This window comes from Astatotilapia calliptera, chromosome 12 (assembly GCF_964374335.1).
Source record: "Astatotilapia calliptera chromosome 12, fAstCal68.1, whole genome shotgun sequence".
Classification (NCBI taxonomy): domain Eukaryota; kingdom Metazoa; phylum Chordata; class Actinopteri; order Cichliformes; family Cichlidae; genus Astatotilapia; species Astatotilapia calliptera.
The window spans coordinates 3,573,826-3,596,158 of NC_137433.1; the positions used below are offsets into that span (position 1 = coordinate 3,573,826).

Here is a 22,333-nt window from a genome sequence, read left to right on the forward strand (position 1 = left end):
CGTCCGTGTTTGCCCATGAACGATGGGAGCGCGCTCCCGACACTTCAGGTGAATGAGAGGGAAGCAGAGGAGCGGGATACACAGTTCAATGTGCGTGGCGTTAAAAAGAAACAATTAGGCAAAAATGAGCTACGTTACGTCGCTCGGGGTGCATGTTTGTATGACAGCATATCTACTCTTCGTGATGGGATGCGTTGCACAGAAAGTAAGTTGACATTTCTTTGCTGCAAAAATAAATCACACGTTCTTAGCTCTGTTTTGAGTGTCGTGCTCACTTGTGTAGAGAACCGAGCCGCGAACTCCGTTCGGAAAACGTGATATTCTACAGTTGTTCGCTTATTGGTAAACTCATTGACCCCGAGAGAGTTGAACCCAGCTACTATACGATAAAACAGGCGCCACCGTTCATTTCGGCACACGTCCGACGAGCAATTGCGTTAGCTACGTTTTCAATTTAAATGCAGTCCGCCTGTTACCATCAGCCTTTATTTTACCAACGTAACGAAGTTCTTACAGACGTCTCTGTGTGTAGGCGATAGCAAGAAGCAGTACGTAGTGTGAACTAAGTTTCAAAATATGGTAATGTAAACCTTTAAATGCCTTTGGTTGCATAACATTTCAGCAGAGTATATCAGAAGGGTACTCCGCTTCGAAGAACAAGCAAGCTTTTACTTTACGCTGGGGAGAAGTTTTGCAATTAGCATTGCCCCCTTAAATTTACAGCTTTTACTCTTAAAGTTCGCCTACGCCGTGCTTGCTAACAGGACGGGACATTAGCATGACCCTCACAGCGCGCCGCATCTCATTGTGAAAGCTGAGCAGGAGACAACTATTTAACATAAACAGGTTATCGGAATTACCCTGGGGTCAGTTCGTGGTTTGGCATTTTGTGTAACGAGGTTCTCAGTCGTTTAATGTATTATTTCTTAATTTATTTACTTGTTTTTACTTTTATTATATCACAATTTTCCACGTGGCTATATAGCAAAAATAACCCCTGTCACGTAATCGGTAGCCAGACTTTTAAACCTCCCCTCTCACTTCAGTTTGAGCTCCTCTCATGCACCTTTTCCATTCATGAAAAAGTGGCAAAAAAATCCGTCCTTATTCCTTCTTCCCTCCTCCTTTTTTTTTTAACTCCAAATTTTGAGGCAGTTATATCCTTAAAGATTTTCAAAGAGTTGTTTTGATGGCAAGGGCATGTTTTTGATGTTACTGCACTTCAGAGTTGGAGAATGGCATGCAGTCCAAACTGCTGAAATGAGAACCACATTGGGAACATGTTAACCTTATGTGAAACTTCTCATACTCGGTGACTGTGACGTCCAAAGCTTTGCCTCTGACAGGAAAACTTCATGATCCAAAGGCTTGTCTGGTGTAGAGGAAAGCAAATGGGCAGGAACTGCTTCTCTGGTCTCTGACATACCACAGAAGAAGGCAAAGGGTCACTAAAATGTCAGATTAGTGCCTGTGAGCGCTTAAGAGTTGATTGGTTGAGGTTTTGAAGTTGCACTGATGAAATTACCTGAGAGAAGTCAGAGGTGTTAAAGTGTATAAGAGGGAGATTTCTACACGTGACTGAGGAAAACAAGAGAACTGTTTATTTTCTCTTTTTTTAAATTTTTAAAGTGCATCATCCGCTCAGTCTTCTGATCCCTGATTCTTCTGTTTGCCATTTTTGTGTGATGCAGTATATTGTCCCCATTTTTGTAACAATGGCTGGTATCGTTATATAAAGGGTTACCTTCGGCACAGATCTCCTCAAACGCGATTGTCACATTGTCGGTCAGGAAAAGCTTTGTGGTTTCCATTTGTCAACAGTTGTCTAGTTCCACTGATGAAGAATGATGGCTGAGCAGCACAGTCCTCAGAGCTAGACAACAAAAGCCCACACTATATTGAATTGTCAGCGTCTCCAGCTTTAGTTCCTGTGTGCATAGGGTTCTCACTATCTTTGCAATTATCTGCCTGAAGTGGCACAGTAAATGATGGCTTTGTCCTCTGCTCCCCTTGTATTAAGTTGATTTTTTTCCAGAAGAGCATAAACAAGTTTGGAATTTATTCTATTGCCGTCAGACAAAAAAAAGGAAGCATGTGTTGCCCTGGTCGGTGTTTCAGAATGAGGGCAGAGTTATCTCTTTTCAGAATGAATAATGAACTCTCATATCTGATGAAGGATCTGCTCGGTCTGTGAACGGATTAACATGCCATAGTTTGTCAGTGATCTGCAGTTGGTAGAGATGAACTGATGAGCAGAGATGCAGATGGTGTAAAACCTGGATGATGTTTTAATTTGGTGCTGTCTGCTGGAATATTTAAACGAAGTTTCTGCTGGTGCTGCCTTCTGAGGGTTTTTTAAAATTTATTTTTAAAGATCATCTGGTTTGTTTACTTTTGTTAAATCAGGTGCTTCGCTTCGTGACTATGAATATACTGCTCATATGACAGAGGCACACCTCTGAGTCAGATCAAGCTTTTTGGATAAACCTGGGATAAAAACATGCTTTTAGTACTAGTAGAGCTAAATCAATACATTTTAGAGCAGAAAGCTTTTCAGGGTTTGTCATAGCGAAGGGCTCTAATAGCTTTGTCAATATTTGCGACTGAGCACACTGGTTCAGGGATTATCAGTGATGTTGGAGATGATATTCAAAAATGATCTCTTCTGGCAATTCTGATGTTTTTAAACTTGGAAATATTGTTGCATCCTGACTGAATCCAATTTACTCTGTCAGCACAGCATTGGGCTTCTCATAGGGGTGCTGCCCAAACACTAATTATCAGTGATACATTGGCTCAATCTTATTCCAAAGTCTGGGAATGATTTCTCCAAACCAGTTGAAACCACTGTGAAGATAAGGTCATGATTTGCCACAGGGTTCCAAAGGTTTTAACAGCTACCACAGCAGCAGCACTTTTACCCCCCCCCCCCCCCCTTTTTTTAGAGGAAATATGTTAATAGGTTTTACACCACAAACATGGAAAAGCCCACCCAGTCACATAGCTTTTAGAGAACCACAGCTGTAATAATTTACAGCACCCCACTTATCCATGTAGGCTACAGTGAATATCCAGTGATGGCTCTGTAAATACAAAGTTGATCAAACATGCATGAGCTCAAAGAGGTCTTTCATAAATGGCTCTTGATGCAAACTGTGATGAAAATGGGCTGAAGCGGCCAACAAGGGCAACCCCAGAAATGCCTGGATTTAATCAGACTGCCGTGCCAGTTACTTATAAAAACTCACCATTGGCTGAGCGTGCAGCCACTTAATCCCAGTAGGAGAGGCAGGGACACGAGGGGGATATGCGATAAGTCCTGGGCTGGAGTATCGGCACCTTTTCACAGTTGTGGAGAATTACTTCAAAGAGCTTTTTTTTCTGTCTGTGTAGACTGTCACAAAGAGGTTAAGATTCAGTTGATTGCAGTCTGTCCTTGTTATTCTGGGGTTCTTGCTACCTGGAGCTCTGAGTTTCTAAGCCTTGGAGTTTGTTTTCTTTATTCTGTGAATGCTGCAGTTTCCCTTAAGTCCTTATCTTTGGAAACTAGTGTAACTCTGGGGAATTCCTAGATGTTTGCTGAACTTTGAGTCAAAGTGGTTAAATTAAATTAGAGAGACTCATAATCTTGTTAGGTTTTTCTCATCCTCGTGAATTTTATGTTTTCTATTTCAGTAAAGCTTTTTTTTTTTTTTTTTGGTTAAATTTGTTTTTTATGCAGCTGTGTCACTTTGTTTACCTGAATTTTTTTTTTTTTTTTGGTCTTCATACTTGTATCCCAGATACATCAAGTCCAGTCTATTTGAGAGGAGGTGAAGACATAATCCACGCATTTTTATTGGTTAAATATTTTTTTATTCATACTGTTTACTGCATGGCAAAGTTTAGTTATGTTGATATTGATTCAGATTTGGTTCACAAGTGGAGTGTGATTTCAGTGCGTCCTGAGTGGGCTGCTGCAACCCAAGCACTAGCCTGCAAAGCAGTGTCACTTCTTCAGTAAACAGGGCTGGTGAGGATTCCTGCCCCCTTTTGAGGGGCCTGCCTGCCTGTTTATGAGCCAGTCCCAGGCTGTTTGTGCATGAGAGGCAGAGTGTGTGTGTTAACAGAACTTCAGCAGAAGCAGCTCGTGTTGCAGTTTTCACAGGGGTGTCGTCAGCCTGGGTGGTAAAACCAACCCCCCCCCCCCCCCCCCCCCAAAAAACAAACAAACAAACCAACAACCCCAAAACAAAACACTTTTTTTTTTTTAACTTTTTTTTTTTTAACAAAAGTAAAATATTATCAGACATAAGCTATTAATATGATAAACAGTAGTTTTTGTCATCAGTTTATATTTGCTGAAATTTGTAATAATATTACTACATGTGGTAATTGAAAGAGTTTCCACGGGACTCTGTGCAGTCGTGAAAAAACAAGTACACCCCATGATTCAATAGCTTATAGAATCTCCTTTAGCAACCATAATGAGAATTATTTGATTATTAATTATTATTATTATTATTAATGATTATTTTTTGTATGACTTTATCAGTCTGTCACATCATTGTAGAGGGCATCCGTTTTATGCACAGGTCCTGCCACAGCATTTGAAATTGATTGAGGTTTGGACTTTGCCTGGGCTATTACTACACCTTATTTATTGTTTTGGTACTTGTGTGCTTGTATTTTTTGGTTTTCTATTATTTCTTTCCTGTCTCAAACCTTCCAAACATGCTTTACTTGTTTTATTTTTTTCCCCAATTCTAAGGCCTTGAACTTTGACATGCTATTGAGCCCAGTAGAGTCTGAGGTGGTAGGTCTTTTTTTCCAGAGTATTGCATGGTCTGACCTTGGGAGGAGTTTGTTGGTAAGATGGATTGTGGTTTTGTGTAAACGCTCACCTGAACTCTCCTTAGTTCCTATGAAAGCAGTAAGGGTATATGCATAGAGTCCAGTAAATATGGTATATAAATCAGCTGCACAACATGAGCTAGTTAATTAGACAGTTAGTTTAATTAGACAAACTTGTCATGGCTGTCATGGAATAATTTTTTATTTTTGTTCTTCTTTGGTTTAAAAATCTGGTGATCCAAAGTGAAAACTGGAACAATACCATTTGCTTGGGGCCTCCCAGTAATGACAGCAGCTGGTCCAATATTTTACTGAACAAGTCATTTTAGACAATTATGTGCTCAGTTGGTCTACTTGTGTCCGGGGAAGCTGCTGTCAGTGGCATAACCAGCCTGCTCTTATGCCACGTACTTATTAGCATCACTTCATTAAAATATTATCCACATTCCCCATTTGTGGAGTGGTTCACCAAAACAGCAATGTGGCCCATTGTTTTGTCATGAGAAAAGGCATCCTTGAATAATTAGCGGCCTGCCAGTAGAGCGGCCTGTGATGTAACAGAACTGAGATGTTGGCATTATAAGAATGTCCCATTTCCATTAGACACCGTGGCACTTTGGGGCCCTTTCATGTGTAGTCTAGCATATACAACCCTGTGTCCAATGAAGATGGGACCTTGTACAAAATTTCAGTAAAAACACAGTGTGTGGATTTGCAAATCAGTATTCCCTGTTTTTTTTTTAATTTCAGAGATCCAAAGGCAACATGGCAAATATTCAAATTGAGAATTTTTATATTTTTGAGAAAGCTACACTCACTTTAATTTGAAGTTAGCAACAAAAACTTTGATATATGCACATGCTTTAAGGTGTTGCTATACATCCCAGCACGCTGATAAATAGGTTGGGACTGACTTTTTCTTTTCTTTTTTCTCTTCTCCTCCTTACATAATGGGCCTGGATTGGAGGCAGTCATTTGTAACACAGACTTTTACTTTGGAGACTTGTTATTTTTGTTGTTGTTGTAATTAGGAATAGATATCATTGAGATCTGTGATTCATGATTCCAATTATAGATAATGACTTTAATGGATGGAAGACTTACACAGCCTTTTGGGAAGGCCTACTTGTGACTGATAAGTAGCTTCTGTAGGAATTTGCCAGAGGTGTGGACTCGAGTCACATGACTTGGACTCGAGTCAGACTCGAGTCATTAATTTTATGACTTTAGACTTGACTTGAAAAAATGTTCTAAGACTTGTGACTTGACTTGGACTTTTACACCAATGACTTGGGACTTGAATTGGACTTGAACCGGTTTACTTGAAAAGACTTGATATTTTACCCCAAATATAAAATTTAACATGCATATTATATAGAGATTGAAAATGTGACGTCATTCAGGGGTAGAACCGCAAAGGATTCTGGGAACTCGTGGCAAGCGGTACTAGCGCACGCAGGCTTTCAATTAAAATCAGTTACACAGCGATAAAAAGAAACACAAAAATGTCAAGACGCCGTTGTATTATTAACTGCAATAGCCGGTCGCATGACAGCCACGGGAAGCCGACGGGTAAAGAGATCGGTTGTTATCGGATTACGTCGTTGAAGAGAAATTGTTCAAGCCATGTTTCCGAAGTAACAAAGAGGCGACTGGATTGCAGCCATTCAAAGGTCAAATATAACGTCCCAGAAAACTCCAGCTCACAGGTTAGTCTGCTCCAAGCATTTCCACACAGGTCAGTCTGCTGTTGTAGTTAATACGTCATTTTCATAACATAATTAGTGATATAGGTTACAAGCAAGTCTGGCGCTGAACAGAAATTGTCGCGCTATGCTCCTTTATTTATTGTGCATAAATAGTGAATTGTCCTGACACAATATTGCGTTTCGCTTCTGTTATTATGGTACATTGACAAAAACATATACTTTTATTCACAGGATAAAACAGTTGTTTTGTATCACTAATTGCCCAGTGCGATTACAGACTGCGGTAAAGTGAGCCGTCATTTGTGAGCCGCGGTCAAGCCAGCCGCCTCCTATCCGCGCGGTGATTACAGCATACAGTATTATTGTCACTGCTACATTTCTGTGATGCTACCAGAAATTATTTCCACTACTAATTAATTACCGTTGAGCTCAAAGGTCCTATTAATAAACGGTTAAGGAATGTGTATTTATGACGACGATTTGTGAGACTGGTAAACTTATGATACGTACGATGGTCTTTCGTTCTACACAGTGCATTTCAAGGTCCTGCACCCATCCGTCGGTAAACTGTACCTGGGCTTGTTGCAGTGACCGGAAGTTACTAAACTTCATGAGTGTGTGCACTCACTCCAAGAACCGTGTAATTATAAATATGCATATAAATATGCTAAGATGAGATAGCTGACTTCATCTAACTAGCAAATGTTGTCCAGGCTACGTTGGTGATACAGTTTTTTTTAATGTGTATGATATTTTTGTCATGCGATTTTAAAGCTGGTCCTACAACCGCATCCAAGAATAACATGCAGCTTATCTCAGAACTGTCGGTGAAAATTATTCTTGGAGCTAGGTTTAATTGAGCTGCATTTTAAAGAGGTGCAATTTCACAATTTGTGTATATTTTCTAAGTTCACTATTTTGTCATGTGTTGAGAAAAACACAGATTTTAAAATTACATGGTCTAATATTTACATTTAGCATAACTGCAACATTATTTTTTCGTTTTTTTTTTTTTAAAGACTCGAAAGGACTTGAAATTCAAAATTTCAGACTTGTGACTTGACTCGGACTTTTACACCAGTGACTTGAGACTCGACTCTGACTTGCCTGACATTACTTGAGACTTGACTTGAGACTTGAGGATAAAGACTTGAGACTTACTTGAGACTTGCAAAACAATGACTTGGTCCCACCTCTGGAATTTGCACTCAGTTTCACAGTCAGATCCACCCCTCATTCATGTCTGGTTTCAGAAAACTAAGAGCTATGGCCAAAAGGCCGTAGTAAAAAACTGTAAAGCCAAGTCTTTACAATAACACTCCACAAACTATGTTAATCTTTTACATGCAATCTGTGGCGTTAGTGCAATAGTTTCATTATCTCTGCATCAGAACACGGCGAAGAAATGGAGTAAAACAAAGATTTTGGCGCCAGTTCTTGATTGTGATGAGAACTGGTCATGATGTGATGATATTTTGTTAAAATAAGTGAGACCTTACTTGAAAAAGGGTTTAACCTCAGCAATGTTAAAGTTGCCAGGACTACCTAGGCTCAAATTATTTATTTAGAATTTTATGTTGTGAAAAAGCCTTAAATTGTGAAAGGGCAGGGCGATATGGCCAAATATATTTATCACGATATATATTTGAAAATTCGCGATAACGATATAACTGATGATATAATTGACGCGAGACAAAATACTTTACAACTCCTCAACTTTATTAGTGCAAAAAACCCCATCAATGTATTTTCACTTAAACAAGCAGCTGTTTTTATGCATTAAAGCTATATAAACATGTAACAGTGCAAATGCAAATTCCTCACTGACAGTTTAACCAAAAGGCATTTCCAGTGGAAACTGGCCGACATATCCTCAGCATAACCATGTGTAATATCCACAACACTTAAAAAGAGGTTATACACACAATACAGTAATATTATGTTGAAGCACAGTACGTATCACTCTGCGAGGCTCCGCCTACGGCAGCCGTAATGCTCCGACAATCCATCAAGCGGTGCGGCTTCGTAGCTCAGCAAAGTCGTACCAAAACATTTTTTTGACAGATTCTTGAGCGCCGTGTAGCACAGAAAATCGGTTCGGTAATAACGACGGCCCGCTAGCATGCTCTACCAAAAAATGTGCTTTGTTGTGTATCTGACGGACGAAAGCTAAACCAGTTCCACATCACTGAAGCTGCAGCATTTTTACAAACCAGTTCTGGTTCATCCGTTTCATTCAACGATCCGCTTTCGCCCTTCTCATTCTCCGTCGCCGCCATGCTTTTTCCGCCATGTGCATATGAAAACAAAGGCACTGCGCATGCGCGTTTTACCCATATTCTATCACAAGATTTCATTTTCTTATCAATGCCTAACATCATACTGGTATTACCGTGAACGGTATGATATGGCCCAGCCCTGCTATTTACACCCAAATTTGTAGATGCAGTCACTCCAGAATGAAGCGAATTAGATGTCATAGTTGTAGCTAGAAAAAATCTGGGACGTGTTTCAATCTCAGTGACCTCGACCTCCAGGTCCAAGTTCAGAGTTTCTGAAAATCTTGCAATAACTTGAGAAGAAGGCGACGTAGGATTTTGAAATTAATACCACAGGTGTATCTTTTAATGGTACCATTGGCTGGAGGCGGTATTATCTTTCTCTTTGCCATGTTATGCACCCTTGTGGTGTTAAGTGCCGTCATTGCCCAACCTTGCTGCAAACCCCTAATCGGCTTACTCTCTCTAACTTCAGCAGGAATGGCATTTGGCCCGTTCAAATGTCATCCGTGTAATTCTTTCCTCACATTAATCACATCACACACATCACATTAATTTCTACTAAGTGTGTAGGCTATCCAAACGTGTCATGCACTAATGTAGTTGCCTCAGAGTGTCAGGAGAAAATGAGTAATGTCAGAAAGTTTTAAATACTAAGAGTGAGCAAAGATTTTGTATAATATGTCATTAGTATGCTACAAACACTGGTCTTTGGTGTCTTTGGCAATGCTATTACTGTTTGTAAAGTTAACTGTAATGTACTGCAGAAATCATATATTCCAAGTACTTTGATATAATGTGACAGACTGCTGAATGCCCACAAACATAAACGTTTGGCACTGAGCGAGATGGGTACTTAATGTGTGTTCCAGCGTAAGTTGATAGCAGAGGAAAGGGCAGATGTTAACTGCGTCTTTTTTTTGTCCTCGGCGATTTTTTTTAAATTAACATTTTGTTTATTTTCATCAATCTGGGTAGAAATGCCTCTTGAGATCATTGAAATACAATTTGAAAGCTGCTGCTGGCTAACGTGGATCATGTTAAGGTACTGTTATGTAACTCACTATTATGCAAAGTGGTGAGGTCATAGATAAGGGTAACTTAAGTCAATAATCGAATAATACTCATGTAAAAAGTTCAAGAGAGTGTGAGTGCAGCTATGGACTTGCTAATTGTGAAATTTCTAGGATATGTTTCCAAATGTCTAAACAGCTGAGAACAGTCGTATTTTCTTTAGTTATGAAGGCCGTGCTGCCCTAGCTGACCCCCCCCCCCCCCCATGTGTCTTTAATATGCTGTGGCCTGCCTATGAGACTATATTGGCGATAATGTTTTTAGTTTCATCCTGATGACCTGAGGGCTGAGTGAGTGGTTCACTTTTCCAGTCAAAATTACATGCAGGTTTTACCAATTTAAATGAACTAACTGCAGAATGCTGGATGGGGGCGGATCACTCCTGTAGCAATCAGAGTTTAGCTTTCTCATGTCCCCGATCTAGGTTGCACAGCTCCCATGTGAACTATAATCTCAAAGAGATCTAGTACACTTCCAGCCCAGTCTAGAGCACAAACGTCGCCTGTGGTTGTTGGTTTGTTACCTGTCTGGAAAGAAGGATAGCCAGACTAGGGCTTTTTGACAGGCCACAACAGGAAAGACCAACAGGAAAGCTCATAAACACTCAGCCCCCCTACAAAGGTCTGCTTCTCAGCTGCTTGGCCCAACCAACTGTGCATCTGCCTCTCCTTAGGGCAAAGGTCCCCCTTATACCAGTGAACACCTGGGAAGAATTATAGCCAGCATGTTTAAAGAAATACCCCAGTCCCCTTCCCCAAGGTTACCCAGGTGAAACCTATGCTTTGATGTAAAGGAGGAACAGCAGAGTTGAATAGTTCACTGAAGAAGGAAGCGTTTTGACTGCTCGACCTGAGTAGAAACGCGCTATATACAGATGTGGTCAGAAATTAACATGCACTCCTGGACATGAATGTCATGGTAATTTGGGGCTTTTAAGAGTTGTTTTAACCGTTCTTTTTCCAGGGCAGAGTGACTGTATAGCATACAGCATATAAGTAAAAAAAAAAAAAACTTTTAACAGGCTCAAATATATCATACCCTCAAATCTTTTAATATTTGGTGCTGAAGGTTGTATGATATATTTTAATTTGATAAGCTCAAAGCCTATTATCGTCTTGTTAGCGACCATGATTGACTATAACTGGTAGTTTCTCTTTGCCATCATGAAGTATTTGTTTGACAGCACTTATTGGTTTGACCAATTTTCAGAACATTGAGAAAGTTCAGCAAACTCATTGAATAATAAGAAGGAAAATTGTAGATTGATGCAGGTTTACAGGTTGGGAAGGTCTTATGGAGCTAGCAACAACAGATTATTGTAAATATGTGCATATAAGTACTGTTCTTGTGATTAATTTCCTAGTCAGCTAAATGAGGTAAAAAAAATGTAATAACCAATCAGTCTGTAACTAAGGAACAATCAGATATCAAGTTAAATATGAGCGCCGTTTAATGGATGGTGTCAAAAACTACACAAGGCCATTTGAAAGCATTAATCACATTCTTGAAGAATGAATTATACTTTAAAAGCTGCTCAACAGTGTGGTAACATGCATTATACAAACATTCAAAGAAGGGGACCCCCCACTTAAACTGATGTTAAATATGATATTTACATATTTTTAAAACATAATTATCTGAAAAACGAGTAAATTGCAGCTGAATTGGGACGCATTCTGGAGAATTCTATAGTCAGACAAGACAAAGATTGAGCTATTTGACCACAGCGTCAATAGGTATGTTTAGAGGAGTAAATATAAATTTGTAAATCTAAGAACTCCAGCTGTCAAGCATGGTGGTGGCAGCCTCATGTTCCGGTGTTGATGCATTATACAAAGCGCATGGAATAATGAAGAACGAGGATTAACTCCAGATTCTTCAACTTCACCTCAAATCAGCTAGAGAGTTGAATATTGGACACATTTGGGTATTCAAATAGGACAGTAATCCCAAAACACACATTAAAACTGGTTTTGGAAGCGATAAAGCAAGGTAACATTAAACCTACCTGCCTTACCAAAGCTCCAGCCTCAACCCTTTTAACATTTGTGTACTATGCTTAATCGTTTGGTCTCTGCCAGGACAAGAACAAGCCCGACTCGCAGTCTCTCCAATTCATCCCTAAGGTGTTCTGTTGGGTTGAGCTCAGGATTCTGAGCAGGCCATGTTCTCACAAGTTCTCCAAACCAGACTCACCTATGTTTTTATGGACCTTGCTTTGTGCAATGGTCATGCAGTCATGGTAGAACAAGAAGGGCCATACCCAACCTGTTCCCACAAAGCTGGGAGCATGAAATGGGCAACGGAGCTCCTGAGAGAGACCCATTCTTTCGCAAATGTTTGTAGAAGCAGTCTGCATGCCCAGGTGCTTGGTTTTATTCACCCGTAGCCATGAACATATGAATTGAATGATTTGGATCAATGAGTGTTTACTTTGTTTTACCCTGGGGGGAAAAACAGTTGAAAGAAAAAGGTAACAGCCCTTCTGTACAAGAAGGTTAGACAGAGTTAGACAAAACAACGATTCAGCTATTTGACCACAGTGCCAGGAGGTGTGTTTGGAGGAGTCAAGGTGGGGCTTGGCATTCATGCACATGAGCATATGTAAACTTCTGAATACAGCTGCAAGTCCCAGTCCATTTTACCATTTCAAATTGGTTTTGTTATGCAATTAACCACAAGTGACGTTTGTTGTTTGACTTAGTGGTACATGTTGACACAGACAGAAAATGTAATCAGTAAATTTCAGAATTAGACGGTGTAATGAATCACTAGTTAGCAATGAAATGCCAAAGAATAACAAAAATGCAAGTACTGGTGGGACATTGGGTTTTGCTTTTGTGCTTAACCTTTTGAGTTGCGTCCTGTTTATCTAAGGTCTTAGAAAGGGTGTCAATGTCTGAAATTAAAAAATGCAAGACTTTTTAGATCTACTTTAAAAGCAGATTTTGATATATGACACAACTAATTAAATAATTCCTGTTGCAGGTGTATTTTGACTGTGGTGCCAGGGTGGATGTGGTGGATGTTCAAGGCCTAATTCTATCTCCTGGCTTCCCATACAACTACTCCTCTGGGACACACTGCGTCTGGCAGTTTGTTGTACCTATTGATTACCAGCTTATTCTGGAGATATTTGACTTTGATGTTTTTGAAAGTCATGACTCAGAATCCAAGTTCTCTGCTTCTAAATTTGATGAAGAAGATGCAGAGGATGGGGCAACTCTCGCCCCTGGCACCTTAGGGGCTGATGAAACCTCTTCAGTGGCTAAAGATCCTGTGGTTCAGAGTGTAGGTGATGGCTCAAAGACTCAGCAATCCTTCCAAGATGGTGAGGTGAAGCAAATAGTTGTCCAAGAACAGTCTACAAAAATGGAGATTACCAAAGTCTCGAATTCTGCCAAAAGATCTGCAGATGCTGCCTCCAGCCTATCTTTGCCACCTCCTTCCACTCTCCTCCTCCTACCTGACGCTGTGCCTCCTGGGGACAAAGCCATCAACTCTGCCTCCTCATATCACCTAAGGGGAGATGCCAACCCTAGTACTAACCCGACCACAGTTGTGGATGAGACCACCATTTCTTCACCACACTCCACCAACAGTCTAAGTGTAAGCCCTGAAACCCAGCAGTCTGTCCTTGACGCCTGCCCCCACGATGTCCTCTACATCTCAGACCTCATCACCTTCTCCTCTAGGTTTTGTGGGTCTAACCGGCCTCCTAGCAGCCAGCTGGTGTTTGGCTCAAGCCAGGAAATGGTGGAGGTCATCATGGAACTGATCACTACCACCCACTGGGGACGTGGTTTTGCTCTTCTATTCCACTACCAGAACCTGACCGAGCCACAAGGAGACCTCCATGCCACAGCTTATACTGCCAATAAGCTAGACACACTGCTGGCTGCAGTGAGTGGAGCTGCTTTCTTCGCTATGATACTTACAAGTGCCCACTGCATCATTTTCAGGTAATAGAAGTGTTAACTTTATTATATTAAAGGCATTACATTTTGGAAACAGCACCACCTTAATCCAATACAGCACTGTGCACTGAAATGATACTTGACTTACAGTCCATTTTTATAGTTTTCTTGACTGTGAGAGCTTTACGATGTTAAAAGGATCAGGCTGGTGCTTTGCTACCTGAAAATGGGATAGAAATGTTTGTTTGTTTAAAGCTTTTATTTTTTATTTTTTTTGACTAAATATTCATTCAAAGTTCCAACATCTCACAATAGAGAGAGAGAGATGGATATGGTACAGTGTTTATCAAATGAATTAGACCACCACCCAATGAAACATTTATGCCACAGCTGCCCTGAATAACAGCACTGGTAATTACCAACATCATGACCAACAACAAAATCATGTTGTTGGTAGTGCATGCATGTTATCATTCTGTGTAAAAACAGGACGAGGTTTTGAGTGAATTCTGGTAAAGCTTCAGTGGGAATCATGGTAACAATTCATTAAAGTTTGGTTTGCATTGATCAAGGTGTTCAAGGTCAACTTAGTGATTTTATTGGTCAAAAATTGACACAAAGCCTTAGAACGTAAACTATGATTCTTACAAGTGTAGTGTGTATTATCAACACATAAAAAGTATAGAGTATGTTTAAAAATATGTCATATTTGACCTCTGACCTGAAGGTCAAAGTGATAGTAATGCTATATAGAGCTATTTAAAACTATATTTCTTACTGTCATTGTTTCTATTGACAACATATAGGGAATGACGCATGAGGATTCTAAATATCATGTTACTTTGGACCTCTGACAACCTTTTTTTTTCTTTTCTTCTTAACTCCACAACAAGCTTCCTAAAGTACATTTAAGAAGAACAAAGACAACAAAATGCAACACTGTTCCCTTAAAAGTAACTATTGAGCTGCTTCGGCGAAGGTTTGTGTTTTGTTTCTGTAACAGTTAATCTATCAATATGCACAAGCTCTTGCTTTTATCCATGAATTTCACAATTTAAAGTTTTATAAAAAAGATGGAAAAAAAAATCTAAGATTATGATTTTTCATTTTTATAATGTTTTTCATTAAAATGTCAGTTATTTACTTAAATTTCTGAACAAACATTAGTTTTAGAGGTTGGATGTTATGCTTCATTATTTTTGGGCTTTTCAGAAAAGTTCACAGTACTGGCTCAAATGTAGGTATAACAACCTGAATTCAGTTTTCCTATTTACCTAATTTTTTAGTTGTTTTTTTTCTTATTCTTTTTTCCCCATATTTTCTATTAAAAGAGTGTAGAACCTGAAGAGTTGGGGTTTAATCATCTTTCGCTCAGGTTTGTAAGGTCACACTGCAATTTTTTTTGTGCTTACATGTTTGTTTTTTCCTAGAGGTTACCGTTAGATGTTAATTGTGTTCGCTAATAATCTGATCTTTTGTGTAGCTACACCACCAAGTTCCAGTTTAAGGGAAATGTCTAACACACATATTTAATTGATTTACAGAACAAAGGCTTTTCAGTAATCCCATCCCTTTTGTGTATTCCTTCTATCAAGTTCTCATCTGTCCAGTTTTGGTTAAAGACCAAAAACCATCCAAAAAATGATGCATTACCCTTCAGCCGTAGCTAAACTGTGGCTAACAGTGCCTAGCATGTGCTAGCATGCTACACTAACATAAGCATGGCAAGTTAGTGCTCTCACTATGGGCATATCAGCTTATTATTATTACTATTATTTAAAAAACAAAAAAAACAATGAGTGTACATATTTCTAGATCAGAGTCAAACACATGGCCTTTTATTCATTCCTGAATACACTCGCCCATACACCCACACGTTAGGAGAACAAAAGGCCACAGATAATGGGCAAAGGGTTAAAGAGAAGCCAACCTATAGAGACTAGTTTTCTGTAGTCTTTTAAAAGAAACCACAGATTCTGCTGACCTAAAAGGCGGTCCCAGCATTTGGGCGCTACAACCTCAAAAGCATGATCCTTTTTTTTTTTTTTTTTTTTTGTGAATAGCTAGTGAAAGAGTTACAAGACAAGTTAGAGACATTTTTGCATTAAGGTAAAAACCCTGCTTTTGTTAGAATTAAACCTTCCAAATTCTGGTGATTTTACAGGTAATCTCTCCTCAGATATAAAGGAGCCGGGATGACATATTCACACGCACACACACTTATATACACATAGACTAATACCCTCACACCTACACAGTCATGACATTGTTATGTTGACTCAGCTGGAAGTCTCAGTCCCTGATGTGGTCACCCTCTGTGATTAGTTGGGTTTGGCTGCAACTGTGCGGCTTTCTTGATGTGAAGCATTCTCACCATAGACAGCAGGGCATTCAAGGTACAGCACCTGGCATCAATTCCACGGCACAAAAACACAGAGGCTGCATGAAAGTGAATGGGCGGAGAAAATGGGAACAAGGGACAACGAGGAGAGGTAAAACTCAGTTGAGTCAGTCAAAAGGTGTAGTTTACAAGTTGTTCCCTCTCCATCCCAGGGGACAATGAACACAAACTGGAGGGTTAAGTTTGGAGGTTTGTAATACTATCTGTTCTGACAAGCAGACTGGTTTAGCTTACTGGTCCAGATAGATTCAGAATTTAGAAATGTTTGGATATGTGCCCGTCTCAGTGTTGAGCTTTCAATGAGAAACCGTTAGATATGATTGGTGTTGATTTCAAATGTAGCTCAGTTTCTCCAACTCATCCGTTAGGCACAAATACCCTTGCGTTCTCACTGTTAATGACAGGGAAATTAGTAACACATGTTCAATAAAATCAAAGAGTAATTAGCAAAAACAAAAACACAAGTCATTCAGAAGCCAGGAAATGCATTGCCACAAAACATCAAGCTCACAGAAACCCACAGTAGCAGTTTTTTTTTTCTATTTCAGTTGTTCCCTATTAACTTAAACAAGTTCACAGAAACCATTTGAAACCAACTAGCCTGGCGAGTCAGGCGGGATTGTGCAAGTTTAATGCAGCAGTGAGGGTAACTCCCAAGATCCCCTGTTGTCAGAAAACAGCCCAAGGTGCATGAGAGTCACAGCAGGGGTTGCCCTGAGTTGGTAGCTGGATATGAACTCATTCAGCTGAGAGCCATTTTTAATAAAAGGGTACTTGCTCAAATATTCCTGGATGCTTCAGTTCTTCACGTGAACGTTAAGAACATGAGAAGTCAAATAATAACATCAGACGGATATGTTAGACCCTGATAAACAGGCGAGTGGTTTGAAGACTTTAATACTAATATCCACATTAATACCTGTGGAGAAGCATATCTAGCTAGATCTGCTGCTGATAGCAGCTACAGTGTTCACATCAGAGCGCTGCATGGGGTCAGAATTCACATATACTTGAAATGAGCATCAGCACTGACAAATTTAAAATCCCCAGAGGAAGAGTGTAATTTATAGCAAAGACGGCTCAGCAACAACCACCCCGTGAACCGTTAAAGCAGACTGGAGCGTATGTGTCACGGCCCCATCCTTCCACACGGTAACACAGCAATTACTGAGTGGAAATAGCTCCGGGATTGAGGCGGCTAGTGTTATCAGAAAGCTCTCATATCAATTCAGTTTTATGTGGTGGTGTCAATTTGAACATTTGTGGTCGAGTTTTTTATTTTTGAGAAAACACTGCTCAGAGTGGGGAAACAACTGAGGTCAGCCGTAAAATTTGAATATCAGATGTGTCTTTTAATATAAATTGAATTGCTGTGGTATTTCCTTTCTTTTTTCCAGACCCAAACTGTGTCCAAAAAGGGCCAGCTCCTGCGCATCCAGCAACTCTGAGGTACAGATATTACTGCCGTTAAGTGTAAAAAGTGATTATCTTCCCAGAAGGTGTTGGCTTTTTGACATACTTGGACAAGTAAACATGCGATCTTTTTTTAAACGACACCTAAATATGTGTTCAGACAAGGGAGACATAAATGGCATTTTGCCGTTATATTTATAGTTTGAATAATATAAATGACAATGTATTCACATTAGGAAAAAAATAAGGTACAATCCTACATTTATTGCACCTTTTTAAATCCATAAAATTGGAATAGTTTTTACAGATTGGTTTCAAAGATCCTCAAGAGTGCTTGAGGATAATCTGAGGATGTGTGTGAAGATTGTAGTTGAACCGAAAGGTTTAAGGTCAACAGAACGAGGACACTAAGCACACTTATTAAATCGACAAATTAGTTCTTTTTTTAGTAAATTTTCCTTTTACTGAAAAAGAAGAAATGGAGCATCATGGAGTCACACTGTTTAAACCTAGATTTGAATTTTGTAGATTGTGCTGTACATGCACGAAAACCATCACATTTCATGCAGCGCAGGAAATTTGGATGGTGACGATTAAAAGTGTGAAAATTGCCCAGAAGAAGGGAAGCTCTTGAAACGAAATATTCACTAAGAAAAGTAGGAGGCACTTCACATCTCTGTGAGAGGCTTGTGTCCTAACAGTGTATTCATGCTACCAACAAAACACACTGGAGGCTTAAACTAAAGTTTTAGCTGTGATGTAGCTTTGCATGTTGCAAGGAGTCAAAAACGTGGAATAAGAAGACGGTATTTCTAGGATGATATTAACTTTGTTTCACTTCGGCCGGGGTGTAATGCTCAACTCTGACAGTCTATTGGGATAGTACAAACACAGTATGGTGATAGTGGAGTAAGAGGGACAGCAGTTACCAGCAAAATGCCAACAATAAATGTAATTATTGATATTGGTGTTTAGGGCTGTGCAATATGACCAAAATCTCATATCCCGATATTAAGACATCTATCATCTGATAACGATATAAATCACAAAAATGTAACATATTCTGTGAATCTCAGGCAGCTCGACTTGCGTGAAGTGTTTCCAGCTGTGCGTCATGTAGCTGGAGTCGAGTGTTTTAACGATGCATGAAATGATACATCTTTAGACATAAGTTTTCTTTGTATTTATTACACGGCGTGCTGCGGGGAAAAGCCTGTTCTAACGTTTGAGTCTAAGGTTTATTTTTTAGCACCCGACGGCTCTTTTTTTGCTTCTCATCCGTAAATAATCTGCTCTTTCACGTGATTCAGTTTATTTTGAAAAGTCTCAACAGGATCTTGAGCTTTATTGTGAAAGGTTTATGTGGAACAAGCGGACACGCGGTGGTTTTACCGTCGTTGTTGCTAACGACAACGCATAAAAACAAACGCTTGTCTGTCTGTAGTGTGGTTATATTAAATATAAGAGAAAGAGAGAACTTTAATAAATTAATACAGCCACTACAGTGACCATCAAAATAATGAAAAAATATTGCCGTAAACAGTTTATTTATGAAACAAACGATAGCGTAAAATGAAACGACAGACATTTTTATATCGTCATCCGATACATATCGTTATATCGAACAGCCCTATTGGTCTTTATTATTTAGAACACAGGTACTATTATATTGTGTAATCATAATTTAAACAAGTACTGGTGTCCGGCAGCCTCGCCTCTGTCAGTGCGCCCCAGGGTGGCTGTGGCTACAATGTAGCTGCCATCACCAGTGTGTGAATGTGTGCGTGAATGGGTGGATGACTGAGTGTATAAAGCGCTTTGGGGTCCTTAGGGACTAGGAAAGCACTTTACAAATACAGGCCATTTTACCCAAATAAAAAATGATTTGACTAAAAGCTTATTATTATATTTGAACTATGTAAATATTAATTATAACACTGGTCCACAAAATGTCCTAAATGATGATTAAAAACAATACTAATAATACAGATCTGAGATCATAAATTCATCTCTATTAAATTAAGGAATTTCTGTTTGAGTCATTTGTCTTTTCGTTTCTCCAACCGTTCACACCGTCTACTTCAAACCTGTCTGATGTCTTGACGAGGATCACATGTAGTGTTGAATTTGAGGTCTGTTGGTTGAACTGTGATCTCACATTTGAGGTTTTTTTTTTTCCTGTCGCTAGGCAATCAATGGGAGGAACCTGAGGCATTAACATTACAAGAAAATGTCTAATGTTTCAAGACTCGCAGATTCTTGATTCTTCCATGACGTCTATGACAACACGGAGCAGTTAATCAAAGAGGGGAGAAAAACAAATCTTTTCATTGTGGAGACGAGGGGAGCAACAGGGAGTGAAAACGCAAACAAAACAATGCTTTTAAAAAAAGAAGTCAGTCCACGAGCTTATAATGTGAAAGCTTCCCGCACAGACGAGCGTGTCAAGTAAGAACCATCTTTGCTGGAAACCGACATCAAGCTCACAGGACGGGCTGACCCAAACTCTAGCCTGGAGACTGGAGTAACTCCCACTCCAAAACTGATGTCTCCACCACTTAGGGTGCTAATCTGTGATCCTTGTATGGATTCTTAAAGGATGTGATTAGAGAACTTCACCAGTGGACTTGGAAAGCTGTGAAATTTGCTTTCCCACAGTCTATAAAGAGACCTTCAAAACCAAAGGTGGACCAACTGGCACCATACCACTGTTTCATAAATCCGTCATTTAAGCTACATGTAAAAGAAGCTGTTAAAAGTTTGAATTTAACTGAATGTACTGAAACTGACCAAAAGGCAGAGGGACACCAGACCATGAAACTGCTGCTGGGTGAACAAATAGTTCTGCATTACTGGCAGCTCCTCTGCAGATAAACTTACAGTGTTATGTTGTAGGTGCCGGAGGGAGTCCAGAACACCGTGGCTGAGGTCAGTGAGCTGCAGCCGATTGCTGAGAATCAGGCCAACCAGGAGGCGACCATAGAGCAGGACAACAACAACCTGCCACACACAGGTTGAGAGGACACACACCTGCACATACATTGATGCCCTCCCCCCAGTGAACAGCCTAGTTCACTGGAATGCTTATGCTGGCCATTTAATAAATAAATAAATTGCATTCATACTCAGAATTAAACTGTGTAATAGTCTTACAAGGAATGCACTGAGAGGCATTGTGGCAAGCCCAAAGACTATGAATAGCACGTTACTGTGGATGTCATTTATAAATCATTTCGATTTATAGCTGCATAGCATGCTTGAACATTTGATGAGGATCATTTCAGGAATGACAATGATACTTCCGAGAATATAAATCTGTCATTAATTCATTTCCTGGGAAAGTGCTGATAAAGTTTAAGTGCACTAATTTAAAAGTGAAGACTTGGGGTTTGAGAAGAGGCTTGTGTTTTTATTGCTGTCATTTTTTTGTTAAGATTAATTGTGCGTTAAGCAGCATGCAATTGACTCTCTCTGCTTGGCTCTCTTTTATATGTGTGTTTTGCTATGATGGTTATCTGTGCTCATGCCAACCACAAGCTGCTTTAATGTTTTCCAAATAAAAAGCTGCTGTCTCTGGAAAAGGAAACGGGGAAACTCTTTCTTGTTTTACAATTTTCCCAGCGGGCTTTTGTGAAATGGGTTTAAAAACTATAAATGTTGTAAAATATTAGATTAAAACGATGAGAAAGACTCTGTCGAGTTTTGAGTGGAAAGTAAAATTGCATTAGTTTTGGAGCAGCCCACAGGCTGCATCCTGGAACAGTCCAAAGATTTCTCTCGCGCTCTCAGTGGGACTGAACCCAGGCTCAGAGATTTGTGGGTTGTGGCATTTAACCCACAAAGCAGCCTGGGAGTAGTTTGATCAGCAGGGGAGTGCAGGCCCCTCTCTATGTGTTCCGGTCACAGACAAAACACACAGCTTACAAACAATGACTGAGTTAAGGTTAGCCTCCTCTGAATGTTGCTTCATTTGACCATTTTGAGTTACAGTACACAAATCATCAGTAGCAAAAGGTCCTTGAAGAATGATGTAGCAAGAAACCCATGTGGAGGCTGGGCTAAGTGTAATGTCAGCAGCGAGAACTGTCTAAACTTGTCTTTGTGTTTCTGCAGTCACTGCTAGTGGCGATGTATCTCACAGTGCAGATGTGGACCTCTCCTGCAGCGGTTTGACTGAGCTTGACCTTGGTGCCGATGACGTTTTCATTGTGTCCTCAGGCCCGAGTGGCCTCCCCCCCTCACCTCACACGGTAACATCTTGTTTCACACCAGTGAATTTCACCAGATAGTCATAGTAGAAAAAAGGTACAGGTTTTAGCAGGTCTTAAATTTGTGTAAATGCAGCCCCAAATGAACTACATATAACCTATTAACACACAAGTAAGCCAAAATGAAGAAGCAGTGTTTTAAAAATGAAGGACACTCTTACTGCTTCCATGGAATTAAGGAATACGAGCAGTAGTTTGGTGGTCTGGAGCATTAAGGTGTGTGATGCCAAGGAGGAAAAACATCATCAGTGACCTTAAAGAAGCAAATGTTACTGCCCATCAATCTGGGAAGGATTATGAGGCTATTTCCAAACAATTATTAAAGTCAACTGTTCAGTGAGAAAGACTATTGGACAGAATCTTTCCGGGTTTAGCCATCCGAGCAAGTTCACCCAAAGATGAGATTGTACAGTGATCAGAAAAATTGCAATAACCCCAA

General features: G+C 39.8%; 1 protein-coding gene across 4 annotated transcripts in view; it reads left to right on the forward strand.

The window, feature by feature from the left end:
- LOC113033273 (uncharacterized) overlaps positions 1 to 22,333 on the forward strand; it is a 27,393-nt gene continuing 5,060 nt past the window's right edge. For 2 of the 4 annotated variants that reach the window (XM_026186913.2, XM_026186914.2), the window contains exons 1-5: positions 29 to 205; positions 12,884 to 13,857; positions 17,611 to 17,662; positions 20,522 to 20,639; positions 21,740 to 21,876. In XM_026186913.2, coding sequence (XP_026042698.2) covers positions 125 to 205; positions 12,884 to 13,857; positions 17,611 to 17,662; positions 20,522 to 20,639; positions 21,740 to 21,876 — 1,362 coding nt within the window. In that variant the 5' untranslated portion in view covers positions 29 to 124. Of the gene's footprint in view, positions 206 to 441; positions 580 to 12,883; positions 13,858 to 17,610; positions 17,663 to 20,521; positions 20,640 to 21,739; positions 21,877 to 22,333 lie in introns of those variants that run through there. The other 2 variants (XM_026186915.2, XM_026186916.2) reach the window with 2 other exon arrangements.